The sequence below is a fragment of the Lolium rigidum genome, chromosome 6 (genome assembly GCF_022539505.1).
Source record: "Lolium rigidum isolate FL_2022 chromosome 6, APGP_CSIRO_Lrig_0.1, whole genome shotgun sequence".
Classification (NCBI taxonomy): Eukaryota; Viridiplantae; Streptophyta; class Magnoliopsida; order Poales; family Poaceae; genus Lolium; species Lolium rigidum.
Genome location: NC_061513.1, coordinates 67209865 through 67235684, shown reverse-complemented (window position 1 = coordinate 67235684; position 25820 = coordinate 67209865). Strand labels below are relative to the sequence as shown.

Genomic DNA, 25820 nt, shown 5'->3' with positions numbered 1-25820 from the left:
CCGGCGCCGACCTCCGCGCCGCCGTTGCGTCCGCACGCGGGGCTGCGCCATCCTTATTCCGTCAGACGGAATCGGAGGCGGAGGCGGTGTTTCTGGCGGCTGCCAAGGCGGCGCGGCATCCGAAACCTGCAGCCCTCGCGCTCTTCGCTTCTTCGGTGATCCCCTCCGTGGCAGGTGACGCCGTCTCCCTGCTCAACAGCAAGCGCAGGCTTTCCTCGGCCGACATCCTGCGCCTCTCCGCCATGGTGCTGCCTTCCCCACTCCCAGATGAGCTGCCGCACCTGCCTCTCCAGGAGCGGTTCCCCGCGGCATTCAAACTCATCGCCAGGAGGAGGAAGCTTCTCGTAAGAACTTACACAAAATGGGTCCAGCTAGCGGATGCAGCATTGAGCAAGTACGCCCGGCAGACCGCGGAACATTACCAGCTTCATATCGTCTATGGCGTCGGTGCCCTGCAGGATGAGTTCGGCCTGGATGAATCCTACCATGTCAGTTTCATGGCGTGGCCAAAGGATCCTCCCTCTTGTTGTGCTACTAGTACAGAAGCTCCGGTGGTGTTTTTTTTTGCTGAAGCGCTTTATCCGTCTGGCTCTGAATTCTCTGAAGAGGACATCACCTTGTGCTGTATGGTTCAGCCATCGCCAACCGGAGTTGGTATGCTCTTGACCTCCTCCAATCGATTTTGGCTTTTCAGTACTGAGATTATTATGTGCTACTCAATCATGACATCTGATCATCTCATGGCTGGCTTTTGTGGCATATGAAACCCAACTAAGAGTTAATTAATGACTAGTAGCCCCTATTATTACTTGTTAATTTGGAGGCTGTTCATGATAGCTAATCTGAAAACGTCTGATAACAGCAGGGGATACTCCTGCTGACTGTTGCATTTTCAGACTAGTTGTTTCTGCCCTAGCACTCGCCCGCAACTTTCTTTTTGCATGTTCATAAAAATGAATCCTCTTTCTCATCCTTCTGCAAAATGCAATGCAAAATGCAGATAGTTGCCAGGTATGTCTGACCGAGAACGTCCAAGTGGATCACCCTGATGATTCTGAGAACTTTGGTGGTGGGCAGTACTGCAACATTGATGGAATCGGTAAAGACCTGGATTGCCAAATCACTAGTGATGTCGACTACAGATGTTTCGATCCTGACAGAGACATTGATTTCGTGGAGTACTTGGATCAAGATTTTACCAGTTACACATCGGCTTCACCGTGGCATCGTCGACATAAAGATGATATCGATTCAGCTATCTTGTATTATTGCAAGAGATATACTAGGTGATGTGCTATGGTTCTAATTCCGTTGTTGTTAATAGCCTACATCACCGTTATTATTATGTATAATTGTTGTCAACTTAAGAGAATCTGTTGTATTATTGGTGTTTAGTGAAAATGCATGGACTTGCTGCTTGCATTATTATCTTTGCTTAAAATGTGAATGTTGCTGCCATATGTAGACAAAAGGTAGATATCTAGCATCTAATTATTAACGTTGTTCTGCCCCTTCTTGCACTTCAGCAGTAAGTGCATCTACAATGGGGTGCCTATGCACATGCCCCAGGGATTAAATCCTGGCCGTTTTGTGTAGTTTTCTGGCATTGGCATAAAAGTAAGAGACTGGTGAATTCTAGATATTCGCGTTTTGCGAAGTTTTTCTGGCACCACCAACAGTTAGTCAGTTGGTATGCTCTTGACCTCCAATCGATTTGGCATTTCAGTACTGAAACTATATGTGCTACTCATGACATCTGTTCATGATAGCTAATCTGAAAATGTCTTTAACAGCAGCGGTCAATGGGTTGTCTGTTCCTACTGCTAACTGTTGAACTTCTAGATCAGTTCCTTTTGGCCTAGCAGACATACATACTCTTGACATGTTGGCATTTTTTTTTGTTCCTCCAATAAGCATCTTTCTCATCTTGTTTCTGCAAAATGCATGCATGTCTGATTGAGAACTTCCAAGTTGATCACCAGTATTACAGTATGGATGCAATCGGTAAATACCTCGGTTGCCCAATCACAAGTGATGTTGACTATAGATGTTTGCATCCTTATAGAGACATCGATTTTGTGGAGTACTTTGATCAGGATTTTGCCTGTTTGGTAGCATTTTCACCCTGGCATCGGTCGCCATAAGAATGATGTTGACTCGGCTATCAACGGTTGTTGCATCCTTTATGTATAAATATAGTGAATTTAAGAGAAACAGTTATATTCGCATTGTCGTTGTTACGTGACAATGTGTTCTTGCTGGTTGCTTTCCTTTTGTTTCTTAAAATGTAAATGTGTGTTCTACCAATAGTTATAGAATATAAAGAACCAGGAAGAGGGAACCCTAGCTGCCATCCAACGTCCGCTTCCCTTTGCCCCCGTCCATCACTCCATTGTCGTGGGGAGGGGAGGAGAGGATCTTCGGCCCTCATCTGGTGTAGCAATATCGTTTTTGTCTAGTTCTGGTGTTCACAGCGACATCACTCAGACCGTCAGATGGTCATGGGGGTGTCATCCTAGATAAAAGTCCTCCAGTTCCAATCTTGTTTCGGTGTCACTTGGTTTGGCCTTGCAAATGAGCTTGGATATTTTTGTCCCCGCCAGTCTTCATGAACGTTGGGGTTGTTCTTGTTGTTGTCTGATGTCTTTCGAGGCTTTGCGAGCAAGATTGATGGCCTAGTCTGGCGATGCTATCGCAGTTGCCTGCCATCTCCGGCCATATGCTTGGCATGGTTGCCAATCTTCTCTAGTGTGACGATCTACAGTTGCAACGATTGAAATTATCATTTACAAGTCTTTGCAGTATTTCAATAGATAAATTTTCTGATGTTGTCCATCACAAGCCAGAGATGCGGTGGCGTAACAACAACGAATCTGAAAAACGGCTTAGGCGTGAATTTTGAGGCTTATGATAGTTATTGCATTTTCCTCTTTGATTAGGGGGGTGGGGGGGGGGGGGGGGTTCCACGTCTGTACATTCAGCTACCACATTCTCTGGTTGTAAACATTGTTATAATAATTAATATAAATCAGATACAATAATTGGAAAAATAATTCTAGATTTTAACTAGGCTTATAGCATGCGCGGCCTCTCTCGTGCCTAGGGTGGCTGTCGGAGAGTGTGTCGTGGCACCGGGGGACAACGGTGGTTCTAAACAATCGGTGGCTGTCCTGATGGTAGGTGCAAAGCCTTTGGCTTTCCTTGGGGTGGGGTTTAAGACTTCCGCGAAAGCATTGCACGGCTCCCCTGTGCCGACAACGGCGACGCTCGTGAGCGCCGTTCCCCTTCCTGGAGGCGTTGTCGTGAAGTTCTTTTCCCTTTGAACTCTGGAGGCTCGTGTGCTCACTTGCATCGTTAGCCAGCTCCCTCGGTGTGGGTGGTCCTCTGCATGTCGGCCTTGTGCCGATTCAGTTTGGTGCGGCTCCACGGAGTGGCGGCTCGTTGCTTGAAGTTCCAGCCGAGCTGCCGATGTTTAGCTGTAGTCTCGGGCGCCCTTGTATCTTGGTTTAGGCTATAGCTTTGCATCGCCTGTGCTTGTATCGTTAGCTGGCAACCCCAGTTTTGTTTCTCTTTCTTTCCTTCGGTTGTTCGTTGTATCGTTGTACACCTGGCCGGTTGATGGCTTTGTTAATTCAAAGTCGGGCTCATCGAGCCTTCTGTTTAAAAGGCTTATAGCATGACTTCTGTTAGACTTCAGTAGCTCCCACATCGATTTGTCCCATTATTTGAGAAATGATGCTATCGATTATATTCTAGGATGTCAATTATACTTTAATATGCAATGTTTATTTTATAATGACTTGAAACTTTCCTCGAAACAGGCTTTCGCCCCGCTTTATAAATAAAGCAACCACATCCATACAAGGTTCAGATACAAGATCACGAGAACTCCACACTCAACAACAGTCTGCTGGGACAACAGCACAGCATGCCCAAACGAAAGAAAAACGATACAACCCCAAAGAGAAGGGTCACTCAGAGGCTGGACGACGTAGAAAGGCGACGGGCAGCCGCAAGAAGATCCTCCAACATGCCGTCCAGGCGCTCCCTGTCCCGCTGCCTACACAACGGGTACCACTGCTGCAACAGAGCCAAGAAAGAATATAAGGAGTCAGAAGCGCGTCGAGGGAAGATACGCTCAATGACCATCTTATTACGCACAGTCCACAGGGTCCAGGTTAAGGCCGCGAACACCAGCCAGAAGAGGCGCCTCCTCCTACCGGTGTTGTTCGCGTGGGCCTCAATAAACTCACCGAGGACTGAGGCCTGCCACTCAGGCCCCAGCGCCTCCTGGAGGAAGCTCCAGAGGAAGCGGGCCGCAGGGCAAGAGAACATTATGTGGGTCGTCGTCTCCGGGACCGCACACAATGGACAAAGCCCGTCGCCCGGTCCGTGCCTCTTCGCAACCTCCACCCCAGAAGGAAGGCGATCCCTAAGCAGCTGCCATATGAAAATCTTCGTCTTAAGCGGGATTGGAGCTTTGAAAAGGGGAGCCGTCCAAGGCAGCGGGGGCCCCCTAAACAAGGCCCGATACGCAGTCCGCACAGAGAACGAACCGGAGGGCGACAGGCGCCAAGAAGGCGAATCTAGTCCTCCCGGCAGGGCATCCGGGAGGAGGTTCCGCAGCCGGGCCAGACTCAGGGCCTCTCCCTGGGTAAGCTCGCGCCGGAACAGGATATCCCAGCCCCTCTGGGCGACGGCGGCGACAAGACAGGGTGGGTCGGCGCAAATAGCGAACAGGTCCGGGAAGTCCCGGCAGATGGGACTAGCCCCCAGCCACGGGTCCAGCCAGAACATGGTCCCTCTACCATCGCCTATGGAGAAGGACAGTCCCGCTCTAACCTCATGCTTAACGTCTCGGAGGGCCCTCCAAAGCTGAGATCCCTCCCGACGATCACGAGAGCAACGAGGCCGGCCCCGTAGGTATTTCGCCTTGATTAACTTAAGCCACAAACCCCCATCATCGGAGAGGATCCTCCAAACCCATTTCAGGATGAGGGCCACATTCATGTGACGAGAGGAGATTATCCCTATGCCCCCAAGATCCTTGGGGGCGCACACATCGGCCCACTTGACCATGTGATATTTTTGGCGGCCTGTCCTGTCCTGCCAGAAGAAGCGAGATAGCTCTTTGTCGAAGGCCGCATGTACCCCTTCAGGGAGGAGGTACAGGCCCATGATATACATGGGAAGACTGGACAAGCATGAGTCGATGAGAACTGTTTTGCTACCCTTGGAAGTGAACCTCCCGCACCATGGTTCAGCCTTCTCTCTAACTCGCCCCACAAGGGGGGCGAGGTCTCTAATAAGGATCCTAGAATCCCTAACAGGTACCCCCAAGTAGTTCACAGGGAAGGTTGCCAACCTACAATTGAGGTTGTCAGCGATCCGCTGTTGAACTTCCGGAGGGTACCCCAAGACCACTACCTCACTTTTGTCAAAGTTTATTTTGAGGCCCGACATGGCCTCAAAACAGAGGAGAAGGAACTTGGTGTTCTGGATGTCCCGGTCCGAGCCCTCGAACATGATCATGGTATCGTCCGCATACTGGAGGTGGGTCACCCCTCCACCAGGGATGAGGTGGCCGACCACTCCGGTAATATGGCCCGAGATCCTAGCCCTCTCCAGAATCTCGGCCAGGGAGTCAACCGCCGCGTTGAAGAGGATAGGGGAAAGGGGGTCCCCCTGTCTCACTCCACACGCCGGCCTAAAATAGGGACCCACTTCCCCATTAATGTTGATGGCCGTGCTGCCAGTCATCACTGTCTGCATAATCCAGCCAATCATACGGTCATCAACGCCTCTCCTCTGGAGGACCTGCCGGAGGAAGGACCAATCCAAACGATCGTACGCTTTCTGGAAATCTAGTTTTAGGAAGACACCCCTCTGGTGTCGACTCCTAACCTCGTGCACAATCTCGTGCAGAGCTAGAATCCCATCATGGATGTGGCGGCCCTTAAGGAAGGCAAACTGGTATTGGTGCGTAATCCGCTCCATAACCGGGGCCAACCTTACCGCACACACCTTGGAGAACAATCGCTGGATTACGTTGATGACCGTAATAGGCCTAAACTGGCGTATATCCGTGGCCCCCACAACCTTGGGGATCAGGGTAATAACACCGTAGTTCAGCCGCCCCATGTCAAGAGTTCCCACGTAGAACTCTTGAAACATTGGCATGATAGTCTCCTGGAGTTTCGCCCAGAATTTCTGGAAGAAAACAACCGGGAGACCATCAGGGCCAGGGGCCGAGCTAGGCTTCATGCCCTCAAGCGCGCCCCGGACTTCCGTTGGGAGGAACGGAAGGGTGAGGGCGGCATTCTCCTCGTCTGAGGCCCAGGCCCTAGCTGGCCATAGATCCGCCGCGAGGGCAACCCCGGTCCTGGGGCCTGCCGCGAAGAGGCCTTTATAGAAGGAATAAATATGGGTGGTGATCTCCCCGGCCTCCTCCAACAGGAGGTCACCATCCCAAAGACAGGGGATGGAACACTTCCGGCGACGGCCATTGGCGATCGCATGGAAGTAAGCAGTGTTCGCATCCCCCTGGAGGAGCCAATTCTGGCGACTCCGTTGTCGCCAGAAAACCTCTTCCCCCCGGTAGATCTCCATGAGCGAGTGTTCCAGGGCGAAGCGCTGAAGCCACTCCTCAGCGGCTAAGCCCTCCTCGTCCGCGGCGCGATCTAGCTCCTGGATCTGGCGAAGGAGGAGGTCCTTCTTCTGGCGTACCTCCACCCCGAGGTTCGCCCCCGGCCTCTCATAAACCGGCGGGCAAGCTTCGTGCGGTGATGCCGGACATCAAGCTGCGTTGAAGACCCGCGGAGGGGACTCCGCGGCCCGCTCCCACTTGTAGCCAACCGCCTCCACAAACCCCGGGCTGACGCAGCCGAAGTCTTCAAAGTGGAATCGGTTTAGCCTCGGGGGGTAGAGCCCCCGAGCACGAAGGAGTGGGGAATGATCGGACCCGATCCCGGTAGCCGCCACGAGGGTGCATAATGGGAATTCCATTTCCCATTCAGCCGACACAAAGACCCGGTCCAGCACACTGCGGACCGGGTCAATGCGGTTGTTGCACCACGTGAACCGAGCTCCCACTCTAGTGATCTCTCTAAGGGCGAGATCCGCAAGGCAGTCGTTGAACATCCTCATCCTAGGGATGTCCACGCGACTCGAGCTCTTGTCCTCCGGGGAGCGTAACAAGTTAAAATCGCCGGCCACCACCACAGGAGTGGTGCACCGGTCGATCTTACCCCGCAGCTCCTCTAAGAAGGACTGAGACCTCGAATGGTCCGCCGGCCCATAAACGATAATAACCTCCCAGCTAAGGTTAGATCGTTTATGGGTAACGGCCATGCTCACGAAGAACTCGCCATGCTCCATATCCTCAACCTCGAAGGTATCCTCCTTTACGCCTAGGAGGATGCCGCCGAGTGGCCGAGGCCGGGCGCCAATGCCGGGCAAACTTGTCTCTACTAAGGCCCTCCAACTCGTGGAGGAGGAAGGACTCCTTAATCGTCTCTTGGAGTCCCACAATGTCCACGTGCTCGCGCCTAATGTATTCCTTCAGCTGTTGTTTGCGGCCCGGGGCCTCGAACCCCCTGATGTTCCAAATGAGTGAGAAGAAGGGATTACTCATCGGATCGCATCGGATTGGGGGTTCCCCTATTGGGAACCGATCGAGCCCTACCACGTGTCGAGGGACCGGACGGTGGTCGAGGAGGTCTCCCTCGCGGCCCCCCAAGCCGGGGGCCACGTCGAAGCTATCCAAAGGGTTAGACCCAATGGTAGGCTGCGGACCGGACCCAGTGCCACCCGCACGGGGTCGGTCGGGGAGGCGGCGAGTCGCCCTCTCGCGCTCCAACCGAGCTCGAGAGGCTGCGAGCACGCCATCGTAGACCTCCTTGGCCTGAATTGCCGCCGAGCTGTTCGACCCGCGGACCGCGTTCGCCCCCGAAAATCACACCACAATCCGAGCGCCACCGACCCAAGTGGTCGAGCGAAGCCGTAGCAAGAACGAAAACCGAGAACCCGAGGGGAGAGGGGGACGGAGGGAGCGGAGCGAGGGGTGGGACAAGTACCTGAGTCAAGGTTGCGGGCCGCAGCCCGCCTCTCCGCCTGCTCTGCAACCGTCGGCTCCATCGCCTCAGTCCCGGAGCGAGACCGAGCCAACCTAGCGCTGTGACGGGACGGCTGTGTGGACTGCCGCTGGCGACGCGGGGCCCTCACCTTGGCACCAGCCACGGGAGTGTCGGGGAAGACCGAGGCCGGCTCCGGGGCCTGAAGGACCCGGGGTCGCGGGGCCCGGGGCGAGGTGGGAGTAGAGCCCGGGGAGCACGTGTAGCAGACCAGCCCTGGCGACCTCGGCGACTGCGGGGGGCACACGTCCAACCCCACACTTGCCGACGACGTCTCCTGGGGGGAGTTGGACCCGTACTCCATGATGGACAGGCCGTAGGACTCCCCGGTGACGGCTGGGGGAGCGCGGGAGATGGTCGCCCCCAGCTTGGCCGGCGCGCTCCTGTGAGACTGCGTCGACTCGGGCTGTGTCGACTGCGCCCCAGGTCTAGCGTCCAGAGCGTCGGAGGCCCCGGCCCCCGCACCAGGAGACTGTCGCAGTGGGGACTCCTCGCCGTCGCCACCCAAGTCGTCCTCCGAGTCTCCATCGGAAGAATCATCATCATTCTCGCCATCATCGTCTCGGTGTGAGCCGAGAAGGGTCAGGAGGAGGTGATGGGGACCCCGCCTGGGCCTCGTCTCCCTCCACCTCGACCGTCACGGTCCGGCCACTCTTCCCAAAGAAGAAGAGGGGAAGAGTGCAGGTGAGCTTCGCGGGGTCCGGGTTGAGGATCAGCATGCGCACTGGCCCGTCGCCTGGGAGAGAGAGAGGGTCCACAGTGACAAGCTTGCCAATTGGCTGGGAGACGAGCTCTATGATATGCTCACTCCTGGCCTCCTCAGGAATGCCGTGGACCCGAACCCAAACCTCAGCCAAAGTAGCCACAGTGATGGGATCCACACAGGACGGGCTCGGACGAGAAACGCGGATGTTGTTGATCGGCGGGATGGTCGTCTCGCTCCGGGGAGAGGGCACGGAGGAGCTCAGCCGAGGGGAACGCCACTGCGAACTCGGTGGGAGAGATCGCCCTCACGTTCCACACACAAGTCGACTCCAAGCGAGCGAGCTCGGCGCGGATCGTGTCGGCTGTCACCTCAAGCCGTAGCGGGGGTCCTGCTTCGGCAGCACGGTGATGGTAGCAAGGTGCTGGGGGGTACTGAGCTCCGACCCCGCCAGGTCGATGTAGTAGAAGCCACTGTCAAGCCCGTGTCCCAGGTATTCGATGACCTCCCGCCGCCTTCGGCTGTTGAACCTCTCCTTGCAAGCCGCGGCTAGGTGAGAGGGGTCACCGCGGAAGAGGCACTTGCGTCGGCATCGTGCAATCGGAGCGGAAGTGCCCCATCTCGCCACGGTTGAAGCAGATGTTGGAGGTGGGGGATTTCTCCGGCGACGCCGACACCGCCAACTCGGGTGTCGGCACGGCCGTCGAAAGCCTGTCCCCGCGGAGGTGCCATAGGCGGGTGCCCAACCTGGCTCCCACCCACAGCCCCACCCGCAGTACCACCTGGGCCGGCTCGCTTCTTCTTCGACTTCCTCTTCTTCTTCGCCGCGGTAGGGGCAGCGGCATGCGGCACCTGCTCCTCGCGGCGCAGCGGCGAACGGCGGTCGCGGGACGGCGAACGACCCCGCTCGGCATGCCTCGGCGCCTCGTATCTGTCCCGCGAGGAGTGCTGGCCGCGCGACGCCAATTCCTCCCGCAGCGCAGCCTACCTGCGTGCACCCCCGGGAGAAGGCACGCGATGAGCCGGCGACCTCCGGCGCGGGGCGAGCTGCCCCAGGTCTTCTCCACGACCCAGGGGGCCGCGCGGTTCGTCCCGGCCGCTGCCCCTGGTCGAACCCGAGGCAGGCAGCCGCTCCGCCTGTCGGCGCGGGGAGGGATGGCGGGGAGAGCTCCGGCGCGGAGAGGAGCGGCGCAGGGGAGAGCCACGGCGAGGCGGGGGCGAGCGCCGTGGGGAGGTGCCGCGGCGCGACGGGGACCGGCGGGCCGGGGGCCGGTACGGGGCCGGCGGAGGCGGCGGTGGGGATGCGACCCGCACCCGCCGATGGTGCTGGTCCGGCGGCGAGCGGCTGGGGGAGGCGGCGCGAGGGCGCTTGAGCACCATGTCGACGAACGAGGACGAGAACGGCGGCGGGGGTGGGTGGACTCGGATGGATCGGGCGCTGGCGGCGTGGCGGCGGATCTGGTCGGGTCGTGCAGCGCTGGCTAGGGTTAGATCCCGCCCGCCCCGACGGATCCAGAGCCAGCGTGGCAAGTGAGGGGGCCGGGCGGGCCCGACGGGCCCAGCAGGCCCACCCTCGCGAGCCTCCAGGCGCCTCCAGGCCGGCAACGGCCCAGAAGGCCCAGACGGCCCACGCCACGACGGCCCATCACGACGGGGAGTGGCGCCCGTCGCTCCCGACGCGACCCGAGGGGGTGGCGGCGGCGAACGCCGCGGGGGCCCCTGCGCCGCCCCGTTCCCGACCACAGGCGCTCCGCCCACCGAGCTGGGGTCACCGAAGGACGCCGCCGACGGCGAGGAGATAGGGGGCGGCTCCGCCCCGGACGAGGTCGAGGGCACGCGCCGCGCCGGCGAAGCCCGACCCACCGGCGGCTGGCAGCGCCCCCGTCCCACCGGACGTCGAGCCTGGGGAGGCGAACGGCGAGGACGACCACGACGCGCGACGGCGAGATAGTCTCCAAGCGTCGCCACCCCCGGCGGCGTGCAGCGCGCGATGGCCTCCACGCGGGCGGCTTCCGCGGCCTCCTCGGCGTCCGCCTCATCCCCCACGTCCGCCCAGCGCCGACCCCGGATGCATTCAGGCATCTCCGCCGCCTGCGGGGACTCCCCTGAGCGCTCCGGCGTCATCGCGAGCAGGACACGGCGGCGGCGGGAGCTAACTCCGGCGGCGGCGGCAGCGCTCAAGGCAACGCCTTTCCTCCCATCGCAAAGCAGTCGCCCATGACTTGAAACTTTCAAGCCCACTTTTTTGAATATTTCAATTTTAAACCGAATGCTTGATGCCGCAACAGGCTGTCTGATTAGTTTTGGTGGGCTAACCAATGAACATTTTATCCGTAAGGACAAGCACATTCTTGAAACATAAAAGCTTCTAAACCCATTCAACTCACTGCCTCCATCGTAACCTTGGCAGTACGACATGTCCTCGGGTGTATAAGAGCCTATCTCTTCCTTGTTTCGTTGTTTTTTTTTTAACAAGGAGAGCTCCGAAGGGCCTGGAAGCTTATATTAAAACACAAACAGTGGAGGTGTACAATATTACAGAAGACCTCATAAAATTGAGAAAATGATACATAGGTCCCCAGTTTATGTGGAGAAGACCTCTCTGAAAGATCTGAAAAGCAATCAGGTCCCTCCCTATCTCCTCTGCCGAGCCAGAAATCAGCTGCACCGCCGTTGAGCACCACCGCGGGGACGAAACCACTTGCTTCAGTACCGACGTTGGGCGCGGCCGCTGACCTTGAAGAAGGCATCCGATGGAGGTTAAAAGGGTGCCGGAGCTCACCGGCTTTAACAGACGACACTAAGCCGTCAACGAGAAGCTCGCCGATGTTGCTTCCAAGTTTCGGAAATCCCGGACATATTGGCTACAGAAGCCAACACCATCGTCGCCGTCTTCATCTTCCTCCTCGCCGCCACGGTCGGCCAGGTTGATGTTGAGGACGTCGAGGACGCAGCGCTGCAACCAAAGGTGCTTATTTCCGCGGGCCTCGGCAGGAAGAACAGACGAGATCCACCCCCACCTCGGGGGGGGGGGGGGGCTTGGCGCGTCCACTCTTCGGCCGCCCACCGGTGCTGCACCGAATCACCAGGGGGTGGAGGCCCTTGTTCCCCTCTGAAGCACAACCGCCCGAGCCAGTTCTTCCCCACCCCTCACCACCTCGGTCGGCCGGCGGGAGAAGAGCAGAAGGAGAGGTTGTGCATAGCAGAGGAAAGGAACAAACCAGGGGCTTATTGATGGAGATTTCTGGGAGGGAACGGAGCGCCACCGTCTCCAACCGCCGGAGCTCTTTGCCGCGCCGCCGCCACCACCGCTCGCACCAGATCTCGCCCATAAGAGCTGGACACTACTCCAAAACCACAGCATCTTGCCGAGAACCCTAGATCTACACCTAATATCTACTCCGGCGCGTCCCCCTCCCCATCTCCGGCCGGCAGAGTCACCGGAGAAGGGTCGGGTTCGGCCCGGTTTTCCTCGGTCAACAGGCAGAAGAGGAGAGGTGGAGAGAGAGGGATCGGGGGGGAGTGAGCGCGGTTCTACCTTGTTTCGTTGTTTGACAGTTGATACAATACCATTATATCGATCTTATTTTCCTTTTTAGATCCTCACAGGCTCATACGATTGGTCTTATGTATTCAGAATTTCAATCCTATGCAACCATAATTCCTAAATAAGGAAACCGGTGCTTATTTTCCAATCATATATGTAAAGGTGGTGAAAGAAATCTGTGTAAACAGTTTTATGGTTCCTTTGTCGAGCAAAGAATTGAACGCTCAGATCGCTGAAAACTGATGATTTTGCAAAATACTTAATGCAATACAGTGATAGACACCGAGCAGCTAATGGCAGGACGAAGAAATATTCCCCAACTATTTTTTCAGCATTCACAGTATGGACCCCTACTGTACCATTCTCATCAATAAAAGGGAGCTATTTAAGAATGATTGTGTACACAATGGGCAACAGAAAATACTACTCCTGATGACAAAGCTTAGACCTGTGCCTGATTACATCAGAGTAAGCCCTGATGACTCTGAAACAATGAGTAATGTCCTTCTGATCTCTATCAAAGATGATACTATTTCAAGTAAAAAAAATGATAGTATTTATATGATCCCACGGACTCCAGCTGCCCAATATAATCATCTCCTTGAAGGATTGACTTTGATGCCTATTATGAGCATCAGTGAGCATATCCATTATGCGAAGATTTAGGTTCAATTCATGATTGAGCTTCCACCAAAAGGTTTGGCTGAAGTCACGTGGAGAAAAGACAGACCATTGTTTTATTTGTGAGCTCACAGCACAGCAAACGGTACTGCTTTGAGCAAGGAATTTTTTCTCACCGTTAAGTCTTTGATGTTGAGATTGTACTGAATAAAAAGCCAAAGAGGATTTATTTTTCTTGGCACAACCATCACATTTCACATAATTCTGCTACTCCGAGACACTGCCCACATTCTTATGAGGACTATGCCAGTCTGAAGGGGATATGTATCAGGCATAATCTTACGAGATCAACATCCATGTCCAGATCGAAGCACCTGTAGTCAACATCAAGTGTGGCTGGGAAATCCCAGTCTTTGCTGGTTCCATCCATCTTGAAGTACTGCCCGCCACCAAGTTCTCGGATCCGGGTGATTAATTATATACTCACTCCGCTCCATAATTTTTGTTGCAAATTTGGATATATCTAGACATCCGAATATGCGACAAGAATTATGGAATAGATGGAGTAGTGTTTAGTCAGACAAGAATATCAGCAATCTGCATTTTGTAAAAGTAAGAACAGAAAGATGATTCATCTAAGGAATATACGAAATAAAAAAAAAGTTGAAAACATGTCAACATGCTGGATGTCAGGCCAGAGGCAGGTGACCGGAAAGTTTAAATGAAACCACCAGAAGGAGGGACAGACATCGCTCTTGGCGGTAAGGATAATAGACGTTTTCATACCATGTGTTAATAAAACCCATGCAGCCAAACTCCCCAATGAACCAATCATAGAACTTAACAATAAGAATAAGGGGGTAATGGTAAGTTCTATTTTGTACAATACAAGGCCAACCATGAGATGGTCAGATAGCAATTAATTTCATTGAAAGGTGCAAAGCGATTGAAGAGCACTAGTGAAACTACAACCATCACATTTCACATAATTCCGCTGCAATAACCCGAGACATCCCCCTCATTTTTATGACGGCAATGCCAGGGTGAAGAGGATATGTAATGGGCGTAATCTTGATCCAAGTACTCCACGAGATCAACATCTCTGTCAGGATCGAAACACCTGTAGTCAACATCAAGTGTGGCTGGGCAATCCCAATCTTTGCTGGTTCCATCCATCTTGAAGTACTGCCCGCCACCGAAGTTCTCAGAATTATCCGGATGATCAATTATATAGTGTTTAGTCAGACAAGAATGGCAGCAATCTGCATTTTGTAGAAGCAAGATCTAAAAGTTGCAAACATGTCAACATGCTGCATGTCAGGCCAGAGGCAGTTCATCTGAAAGTTCAAATAAAACAGACATCATGAGGGGCAGGCACCCCTTTCAGCGCTAAGGTTAATAGACAACCTAACAATTAAAATGAGAGACTAGTCATAAATTTTGTGAAGTATAACACAAGGCGAACCATGAGATGATCAGATAACACTTAAGTTCAGTACTGAAAGGTGCTAAGCGATTGGACTATGCCAGGCTGAAGAGGATATGTAACGGGCATAATCTTGATTCAAGTACTCCACGAGATCAGCATCCCTGTCCGTATCGAAACACCTGTAGTCAACATCAAGTGTGGCTGGGCAATCCCAGTCTTTGCTGGTTCCATCCATCCTGAAGTACTGCCCGCCACCGAAGTTCTCGGACTTATCCAGATGATCAATTATATACTCACTCCATTCCATAATTCTTGTCGCAATGTATCTAGACATATTTTGTGAATAGATCATCTGAATATGCGGAAAGAATATGGAATGGATGGAGTAGTGTTTAGTCAGACAAGAATAGCAGCAACCTGCATTTTGTAGAAGCAAGATCAGAAAGATGATTCATCTAAGGAATATAGGAAATTAAAAAAGTTGCAAACATGTCAACATGCTGGATGTCAGGCCAGAGGCAGGAGATCCGAAAGTTTAAATGAAAACCACCAGCAGGAGGGACAGGCACCGCAGCAATCTTCATTTAAGGATAATAGACATTATAATATCATGTGTTGATGTAAACCCATGCAGTCAAACTCCCCAATGAACCAATCATAGAACTTAACAAAAAGAATAAGGGGGTAGTCGTAAGTTTTATTTTGTACAACACAAGGCCAACCATGAGATGATCAGATAGCAATTTATTTCACTGAAAGATGCAAAGCGATTTAAGAGCAATAGTGAAACTACAACCATCACATTTCACATAATTCTGCTGCAATAACCCAAGACATCCCCCTCATTTTTATGACGACAATGCCAGGGTGAAGAGGATATGTAACGGGCGTAGTCTTGATCCAAGTACTCCACGAGATCAACATCTCTGAAAGGATCGAAACACCTGAAGTCAATGTCAAGTGTGGCTGGGTAATCCCACTCTTTGCTGGTTCCATCCATCTTGAAGTACTGCCCGCCACCGAAGTTCTCGGAATTATCCGGATGATCAATTATATAGTGTTTAGTCAGACAAGAATGGCAGCAATCTGCATTTTGTAGAAGCAAGATCAGAAAGATTTTTATCTAAGGAGTTCAGAAAATCTAAAAGTTGCAAACATGTCAACATGCTGCATGTCAGGCCAGAGGCAGTTCATCTGAAAGTTCAAATAAAACAGACATCAGGAGGGGCAGGCACCCCTTTCAGCGCTAAGGTTAATAGACAACCTAACAATTAAAATGAGAGACTAATCATAAATTTTGTTTTGTATAACACAAGCCGAACCATGAGATGATCAGATAGCACTTAATTTCAGTACTGAAAGGTGCTAAGCGAGAGCATACCAACTTCACTTGATGAAGGTTGTACTGTACAGCACAAGGTGATATCCTCTTCACAAAAGTGCGAGCCAGACGGGCGAAGAGCTTCAGCAAAGAAAAACACGGGGGCTTCTCTGGCGGAAGAAGGATCCATTGGCCACGCCATGAAGTTGATATGGAAAGATTTGTCCACATTAAATTCATCCTTCATGGTTCCTAGGCCATGGATGATATGAAGCTGGTAATCTGCCGCAGTTTGCTTGGCATACTTAGATAATGCTGCGTCGGCCATTTCAACCCATCTTCTGTACCATCTTATAAGAACATTTCTTCTTCTAGCGATGATTTGGAAGGCCTCCTTGCACCGCTCCTGGAGAGGAGGATGCGGCAGCTCATCGGGTATTGGTGAAGGCAGCAGCATAGTGGAGAGGCGCAGAATGTCAGCTGAGGAAAGCCTGCGCTTGTTGTTGAGCAGCGAGACGGCGTCACGTTCCAGAGGGCATCACTGAAGAAGCGAAGAGCGCGAGGGCGGCGGGTTTCGGATGCCGCGCCGCCGTGGCAGCCGCCTGAACGGCCTCCGGTTCCGTGGGAGGGAGCACGGAAGGTGCAGCCCCGCGCGCGGATGCAACGGCGGCGCGGAGGTCGGCGCCGGAGAGGCTGAGGTGCCAAAGGGCGTCGTCGTGGGAGAGGCCGGGGCAGTGATGGCGCAGGAGGGCGACCAATCCATCGAGGGAGCGCTGAACGATGCGGGTGATGGCAGTGTCGTTGATGACGGCGACGTCGATCCGGTCGCCGGGGCGGAGGGGAAACGCGGCGGAGTACCAGACGGCGTTGAGGAGGATGTTGTGGACGGGGTGGAGAGCGCCGTAGCAGTGGCCGGCGATGAGGAGGCCGCGCGCTAGGGTGGTATTGAGGTCGGCGGTGGGCAGGCGGGAGATGGCGTCGAGGTAGTAGCCGCGGATCTGGCGCAGCAGGCTCCACCGCAGAGCGCGGATATCTGCTACGATCTTCCTCCGCGGCTCCTCCTCTTCTTCCCTGAGGTTCGACAGAGCCTCCGCCTTAGCGCGCCGCCGGCGTCGGCGGTTGCGCCGGACAGACATTCTTTTTTCTGATTGCGGAGGAACGAGGTTTTCAGCATTTTTTTTACGCTCTAGGGCACTGCTTGGGTACTTTAAAAACCATCACACATTAAGAGCTTTTAATTATCTGCCACCATTTTTTCATAAAGAGGTCATTGAAACCATATAATCCAGGTGTTTGTCATTTGGCATAAGCTGCTTGATACCATTACGTAGTGCACCTATTCATCCAAACAAAATTTTGTTGTGTACAAACTAAAATTTTGAATCTTGATAAATTGGAGATTTGGCATGATCAACTTGCTCAGTTCAGAATAGGGATGATGCGAAAATTTACTGACAGTTCTGTTGGTCACAACTTGTTACACAATTTATAATTATCATGTGCACGGCATGTGCCACAAGAAAATATATTTTTTTACTCACCTGATATTATAAATGAGTCACTTAAATTTCTTATACACATTCAACAAGATATATAAGGATTATTCAGCCATTATCAGGGCCATATAAGTACTTCATGGTACCACAAAGCCATCTAATATTTGTGTCTTTTATCTACGCAAACCCATAATTGTGCTAAATTAAGTGCTCAAATTATAAAAGTAAGAGAAAAATTTCCCAACACAAGGTAAAATAACATTTACATTGTTGAATACAATTCACAATCATTAATGATTATATCAAGTACCTCATGTACTTACCCGAAATGGTCTAACTAAATTCTATCAAAAGGAGGCAAACTAATTGCACTACTCCCTCCGATTCATATTAATTGGCTTCAATATGAATGTATCTAGAACAAAAATATGTCTAGATACATCCATATTAGAGTCACCGGAGGGAGTATCACTTCTACACGGTGGGTAGATATCCCAGTAGAACATGAACGGAACACTTCTGCAAAACAGCAGTCTTGAGTCTTGACATCGTCTTAACTGTGCTTCCCTAATAGTATATAGCTTATTTTCCTACAGACTTGCATCTTGCATCATCACAACTTCCTGTTGAGACATAAAAATCAACATCAGAACATGCTCTTGCAGTCCCCAAAACATCCGTGGAACCACTCTTGAAGACGGCCATAGAGGCAGAAGCCAACGAATATTCCCCATTCGCAGTAAGCCGCCAAGAGAATGAATCCTCTTCCACCGTAAGCGACGGCATGTTCCGTATGGAATTCCAGAGAGCGATGAACTCAACAATGGCCTGAACTGACAGTTCTCCTCTGAACTCAACCATTAGATGATCAGATTTATGAATAGCACTTAATTTTAGTAAAAAGGTGATGGCCTCTTCACAAAAGTCAGAGCTAGGCAGACCATAAGCTTCAACAAAGAAAATCACAGGAGCTTCTCTGGCAAAAGAAGGATTCCTTGGCCACTCCATGAAATCGATATGGTAAGGCTCATAGTTTTACAAGGAATCCACTAGAAACTAGAGAATAAAGCTTAAGAACCTCCCAAATCAGCATGGCTACAAGGAATCCACTAGAAACTAGAGAATGCAGCTTTAAAGCTTCAGCACCTCCCGAATCAACGTGGTTACCTGGATTTTGCTAGTTACAAGATACTTGTAATTGTACCGTAGTGCCCGGAAGAATGCGGAATGCAAACTACAGATGTGTATCAAAAGTACAGAACGTATTATCAGCTTAGCATGGGTGATCAATAAAAATCCACAGGCAACAAGGATAAAGATATATTAAAAGCATAATTCCAAAGACAGAGACCATCTCTATAGGAAAAGGCTCGCAGCAAGCTCTTCGATCATAAGTGGGTAGAGATAGCCCAGTAGAACATGGACGAAACACTTACGCAAAACAGCAGGTTAACAGGATACACATAACATCTACAGTACTTTTTGGAGAATGGCGGGGTTGTGTCATCATTTAAAACATAACCGAGAGGTCTTCTTGCCATATATCATCTTAGCTCTGCTCCCTAATGACCTAATCAATAGCTTGTTTTCCTACAGACTTGCATCATCAAACCTTCCTGTCAGGATACCTAAATCAACATCAGAGCATGGCCTTGCAGTCCCCAAAACATCTGTAGAACCACCCGTATCACAACTAACTATACCATCCAAGTGATTTGCAAAAACACCGTCTCTCTCAGCATCAAAAAAGATGTAGTCGACATCCAATGGATTTGGAAAATCACCTCCACTGTCAACAGAGTCCACTTGAAAGTCCCGGCCACCAAGGTATTCATCATAGGTGGGGTGCACAATCTTCTTTTTGTTAGTCTCACAAGCAAAGCAACTCCCTATATTTACAAAAGGCAGCATTGCAAAATAAGGTGAGTAAAGATTGCTCAACAAACCTTGCTAAAAAAATCTACAAAATAAGGTCAGTATTTCAAACACACATGATAAGAACAAATCACACCAAGCAAACAACATAATCAGATATTCCCGAAAAAAAGGCATATTCTGGATGTGCACAATGAGACAATTCCCAGCAAGTGCCTTTGTAGATAGTGGAATAAGCAGGACTTATTTTAAGTAACAGTGTTAATAAGCACGTAACAAAAGAAATTGTATTTAAGCAATGCTAGAAGTCGTCCCTGCATAACTATAAGCAAAGCAGTTAAAACTCATTACAAACACATAAGCAGTGTAACAAGCACAGAAAAAGAATCTGTTTAGAATGCTCACAGTAGGGAGGATTTCCACGATCTCCAGCTGTTTGTAGTGCATGGTGGCTACTAAGCCAAACAGACCATGGATGTATTTAAGCCATGGAAATTTTGATGTCAGAAACTGGACTTGAGAAAATACCTATTTCTGTTAACGGATCAACAACCACACACAAGCGGATACTGCTGTCATCCAAAGCTGGAACAAGTGCCTCCGTGAAGAAGAGGAGAGGGGCACCTAACACAGAACCAGATTCCTGACGATGCGCAAAGAAATTGATGTGGTAGCAGTTATCCAATCTCTCTTTCTCCAGCAAATTCACACCACACACTGAATGAAGAACGAACTGTTCCCCGGATTGTAGTGTGTACTTGCGCAATGCCACTGTCACGACTTTGAGCACTGCCTCTTGTGTGTCCTTGAACAGTTTCCTGTGGGATGTGATTACATCAAGAACTCCTGGGCTGACCATTAAGCGAGGCTGCAGAAGATCGTTTGGCAAGTCAGGAACCAGTGATTTGGTAAGGCGCTCGATGTCCATAGGTGAAAGCATGTGTGTCGTGCGCAGAAACAGGACAATGTCTCGTTTCACAGTGGGCAACACCGACGACGAGAACAGCCCAAAGGCGGCCGGGTTGGGGTGGCGCGCTGCCATGGCGGCCGCCTGGAAGGCGCCATGGGCCTGGGGCCGCATCGCCGTCTGTGCGCTGGATCTGCTGGTCCGGTTCGCCAGGGCGACGGCGGCGGACAGATCGGCGTCGGCGGACATCAGGTTCCACAGCGCGTCGCCGGTGGAGAGGTGGGGGCAGAAGAGGCGGAGGGAAGCCACCAGCCCGTCGAGAGAGCGGTGGCACGCGCGGACGACGCCGTCGTTGCTGATCATGCCGGCATCGATCCGGTCGGCGTCGCGGAGGGGGAAGGCGGCGGCGTACCAGATGGAGTTGAGGAGGATGTTGTGGACGGGGTGGAGGGCCCCGTAGCAGTGGCCAGCGACGAGGAGGCCGCGCGCGAGGGTGGCCCGGAGGTCGGCCGCCGGCAGCCGCGAGATGGCCTCGAGGTAGTAGCGGTGGATGAGGCTCAACAAACTCCTCCTCATGGCGCTCATGTCCACCTGCGCCCAGGCCTCCTCCTCCGTCGCCTCCCCCGCCGGCGCCATGGACGGTGGGGTTCTGCGCGCGGCGGTGCGACCGAGGGTTTACACCGGAGAGCGGCCGTCCAGTCGGTTGCTTCCTTCGGACGCAGAGAGCCGAGATGTCGTTCGTGTCAAAAATAATAGAACTACCTCCGCTTTATGTTGTCTATGTAAAAAAGACAAATAAATATCTTCTAAAAACTTTTTTGGAACACCAGAAATTGTCTTCCATAGAAAATAATATTTTTTCGTGACACTTTATGTGCAGGTATAGAATATGTGATAGTACACCCCGAATTTATTTTAAAAAAATTTAGACATTTTAAAATATGTTTTTTCAGTAATAGGTGCATCTACACCTATGGGCCAAAATGGATTTCCGCAAATCTTGAGTATTTTTTATGGACGGAAGGAGTATAAGCTTTGTAGTCTATTTAAGATACCTATTATTGTTTCAATTTCAACGGATCCCAGCTTCACTACTGAAACCATAGGCTACTACTTAGGTTCTAGCCACCGGGCACACGCCATTAAGATTAGTTATAGGTAATCTAGATATTAACATGTGGCTACATGTAATATCAACTAAGTAGTTCGATAACACAATATTATTGATTGAGGAAATAGACGATTATGGTAACTAGCTATGTTATCTGAATTAACTCACGTGTGATGAAATATGTACGATTTTGGTATGATGAAAAGAAGGTGATTACAAATGCATGTAGGTGTGATTAGCGACAAATAGGCTTGCATGCCATATCTTATGGTATGTTCCTGTAGTTCTTCCAGTTGCCCTCTCTTGTTGATATACATAGCATGCCCTTATTTGTGTTTGGTAGTAGTGGTTTTTTGCTCAATTTTTACATGTTGTTGACAAACCAAGTGTATGTTGGATGTATTTAATTATGTTTTACATATATTTTTGCCTCTGTTGCAGGTTTTTTATGTTGACTCTCTTGAAACTGATGCTCTAGTTGCACGATTGCACGGTACCCTGTTAGAAAAACACATTTGTAAAATGGGTTCTCTCACCGCATATCCACCCTATAAAATTGTATTTTACCTGTTGATGCACTCTCTCGGAGATAGTACCAAATGTTGTAGCACCGCCACCGCATACACAAACAACAATATATATAGTACCGAAGGGAGAGCCGCGCTAGACTGTACTGTACAACACTAGATGATGTCCCCTTCAAAAAAATCACAGCCAGGAGGACGGCGAACTTCAGAACAGAAAAACACAGGTAGAAGAAGAAGGATCCTTAGCACCGATATATAGACAAGATGAAACGAACCTTGCATCAAGTGTTGGCCGGAGATGGGCAAGCCACCGGTTGGACGGAGATCTTCGTGTGGCCAGTGATACGTCCAAATTGCATCACTATTTTATATCATAATTTGCTGTTATTCATCGATATATTTCATATTGGGACACAATACTTATGTTATTTCATCTATTTTGCATGTTTCATCATTATTGGAGGATCGAACGCCGGAGCCGGGATTCTGCTGGAAAAAGCACCGTCGAACGCAATATTTCGGAAGATCAACTGTGGAAGGAAATTATACCAAAAATCCTATTTTTCAAGATGACGAAGGAAGCCGGAAGGAGGAGCCGGGAGGAGCCGGGGTGGGCCCACACCCTAGGGCGGCGCGGCCCGGGCCACTGGCCGCGCCGCCATGTGGTGCAGGGGCCCACGACCCCTTTCGCCTCCTTTTCTTCGCCAAACCCTTCGTCCCGAAGACCTAAGCCACGAGAGGGTACCTCGCGAAGAGTTACGGCCGCCTCTGCGGGGCGGAGAACACCGAGAGAAAAGAGCTCTCCGGCGGGCAGGAATCCGCCGGGGAAATTCCCTCCGGGAGGGGGAAATCGACGCCATCGTCACCGCCATCGAGCTGGACATCATCTCCATCACCATCGTCATCATCTCCACCATCATCATCGCCATCTCCTCCGCAGCACCTCGTCACCGCCGTAGCAATTTGGGTTTGATCTTGATTGTTTGATAGGGGAAACTCTCCCGGTATCTATTCATACTTGTTGTTGATGCTATTGAGTGAAACCATTGAACCAAGTTCATGTTCAGATTGTTATTCATCATCATATCACCTCTGATCATGTTCCATATGATGTCTCGTGAGTAGTTCGTTTAGTTCTTGAGGACATGGGTGAAGTCTAAATGTTAGTAGTGAACTATGGTTGAGTAATATTCAATGGTGTGATATTTAAGTTGTGGTGTTATTCTTCTAGTGGTGTCATGTGAACGTCGACTACATGACACTTCACCATTTATGGGCCTAGGGGAATGCATCTTGTATTCGTTTGCTAATTGCGGGGTTGCCGGAGTGACGAAACCTAAACCCCCGTTGGTATATCGATGCGGGAGGGATCGCGGGATCTCGAGTTTAAGGCTGTGGTTAGATTTATTCTTAATTACTTTCTTGTAGTTGCGGATGCTTGCAAGGGGTATAATCACAAGTATGTATTTAGTCCTAGGAAGGGCGGTACATTAGCATAGGTTCACCCACACAACACTTATCATAACAATGAAGATTATTTAGTCGTATGTAGCGAAAGCACTAGACTAAAATCCCATGTGTTCTCGAGAACGTTTGGTCATTATAAGTAAACAAACCGGCTTGTCCTTTGTGCTAAAAAGGATTGGGCCACTCGCTGCAATTATTTCTCTCGCATTTTACTTACTCGTACTTATTTCATCTGTCACATCAAAACCCCACGAATACTTGTCCGTGAGCATTTACGAGTGAAACCTTCATCGAAACCGCTTGTCAACACCTTCTGCTCCTCATTGGGATCGACATTCTTACTTATCGAAGATACTACGATACACCCCCTATACTTGTGGGTCATCAAGACTATTTTCCAGCGCCGTTGCCGGGGAGTGAAGCGCTATTGGTAAGTGGAATTGGTAAGGAAAACCTTTACTGTTGTGCTGATTTTATTTCTGTCTGCTGCTATAAGTCATTATGGAGAGATCTTCTCTTCATTTTCTATTTGGGAAATCTACTACTACTGCAACGGTAGTGGATGAGGCGCCAGGTGAGGAAGTAATACCATATAAAATACCTACGAAAATTATTGAACATGTTATGGATAACCGCTATGAAGGGGATGGAACTGTCCACCCAGGTGATCATTTACTGTTTTTGCATGAATTATGCGGGTTATTCAAGTGTGCAGGTATTGCTATGAATGAAGTTAGGAAGAAGCTATTCTCTATATCGCTGTCTGGTAAAGCGGCGCATTGGTATAAATTACTGGATAATGGGGATTCTCTTGAATGGAATGATATTGTACCCCGGTTTTATTCTAAGTTCTATCCTCCAAGTGAAATTCATAAGGATCGGAATCGCATATATAATTTTTGGCCTCATGATGGAGAGAGTATTGCCCAAGCTTGGGGGAGATTGAAGTCTTTAATGCTCAAATGCCCCATTCATGAGCTTCCCGGTAATATTATTATTGATAATTTCTATGCAAGACTTTCTTTTCAAGACAAGACCTTTGCTGGATACTTCTTGTTCTGGATCATTTACACGCAACAAAGAAGAGTTTAAAAGGGACCTTCTTGATCGAATCCAAGAAAATACTGAAGGTTGGGAGAACGACAAGGATAGAGAATCAGGTATAATTTATGATTATAAATGCATTGAAGCTTTTATGGATACTGATAAATTCCGTAATATGAGTGCTATATATGGTCTTGATTCTCAAGTTGCCGTAAACCTTTATAAAGCTTTTGCCTCTCATTATGAATTGCCTAAGAAGAATTTTGATAAGTATCATGAACCGTATAAAGATAAAATTGATTCATCTATTAATAAGTGTGTTGTAGTTGAAACTGCTGATCGTGTTATTCCTGAAGCTTATATTGAAAAAACTCCTTTCCCTGCTAAAATGAAAGAGTACTCTGTTATAAATAGTGCGGTTCATAAAAGTGAAAAGAAACCTGTAGAACCTGAAGAACAAATAAAAATTGAACCTGCTGTTGCCATAGTTAAAGACCTAGTGACTGAAAATGTTGAGGATGGTCATATTATTTTCTGTGAAGATGCTTCTAATATTGTTTCACATCCTAATAAACCCAAGCAAGCTAGTGTTCCTATGCTATCTGTTAAAATTGGTGATCATTGCTATTATGGATTATGTGATATTGGTGCAAGTGTTAGTGCTATTCCGTATGAGCTCTACACGGAAATTATGCACGAAATTGATTCTTGTGAACTTGAAAATATTGATGTGGTTATTCAGCTGGCTAATAGAGAAACTATTTCACCAATTGGTATTGTCCGAGATGTGGAAGTTTTATGCGGTAAGATTAAATATCCTCGCTGACTTTTTGGTACTTGGTTCTGCTTGCTAGTGATTATTGTCCTATTATTTTTGGTAGACCTTTTCTAAATACTTGTGGAGCTATTATAGATTGCAAGAAAGAGAAAATTTTGACTAAATTTGCTGGTGAATCTTATGAGTTTAACTTCTCTAAATTTACTAAAACTCCTTATAAAGCTGATTTGCCTAGTAATGATTTTAAAATGGAGCAGGTGTGCATCTATTGTTCTTGTTCCTAACAATCCTTTGCAGCAACATTTGGAGGATAGCGAGAGTGAAATTTTTAGGAAAGAAAGAGATGAACTTGAGGAAATCTTTCTTCGCCAACCTATTCTCAAGCACGATTTACCGGTGGAAGATTTGGGTACAACACCGCCACCTAAGGAAGATCCTGTTTTTGATTTAAAGCCTTTACCAGATAATCTTAAATATGCTCATATTGATGATAAGAAAATATATCCTGTTATTATTAGTTCTAAGCTTACAGAGTTTGAAGAAGAAAGATTATTGCAAATATTGAAGAAACACCGAGGAGCTATTGGCTACACTCTTGATGATTTGAAGGGGATTTCTCCATCTATTTGCCAACATGCTATTAATATGGAAGATGATGCTAAGCCTGTTGTTGAACCTCAGCGTCGTCTAATTCCGAAGATGAAGGAAGTGGTAAGGAATGAGGTATTACGACTTCTTGAAGCTGGTATTATATATCCTATTGTCGATAGTAGATGGGTTAGTCCTGTACATTGCGTTCCCAAGAAAGGAGGTATGACTTGTTGTGCCTAATGATAATGATGAGCTCATTCCTCAAAGAGTA

At 49.9% G+C, this 25820-nt stretch overlaps 3 protein-coding genes across 3 annotated transcripts; 1 reads left to right on the top strand and 2 right to left on the bottom strand.

Moving 5' to 3' along the window:
- Positions 1 to 233: 233 nt before the first annotated feature.
- On the top strand, positions 234 to 1394 carry LOC124667945. Its single transcript, XM_047205168.1, has 2 exons — positions 234 to 654; positions 1001 to 1394. The coding sequence occupies exons 1-2, from the start codon at positions 243 to 245 to the stop codon at positions 1288 to 1290; spliced, it is 702 nt and encodes a 233-aa protein (XP_047061124.1). The 5' UTR covers positions 234 to 242; the 3' UTR covers positions 1291 to 1394.
- A 12511-nt stretch (positions 1395 to 13905) lies between these two features.
- On the bottom strand, positions 13906 to 16265 carry LOC124667708. Its single transcript, XM_047204966.1, has 2 exons — positions 15814 to 16265; positions 13906 to 14265 (listed from the first exon to the last, which is right to left on the bottom strand). The coding sequence occupies exons 1-2, from the start codon at positions 16208 to 16210 to the stop codon at positions 13985 to 13987; spliced, it is 678 nt and encodes a 225-aa protein (XP_047060922.1). The 5' UTR covers positions 16211 to 16265; the 3' UTR covers positions 13906 to 13984.
- Positions 16266 to 18164: 1899 nt separating this feature from the next.
- LOC124662733 lies at positions 18165 to 20667 on the bottom strand. The gene is made up of 2 exons (XM_047200535.1): positions 19653 to 20667; positions 18165 to 19138 (listed from the first exon to the last, which is right to left on the bottom strand). The coding sequence occupies exons 1-2, from the start codon at positions 20665 to 20667 to the stop codon at positions 18840 to 18842; spliced, it is 1314 nt and encodes a 437-aa protein (XP_047056491.1). The 3' UTR covers positions 18165 to 18839.
- Positions 20668 to 25820: the final 5153 nt, after the last annotated feature.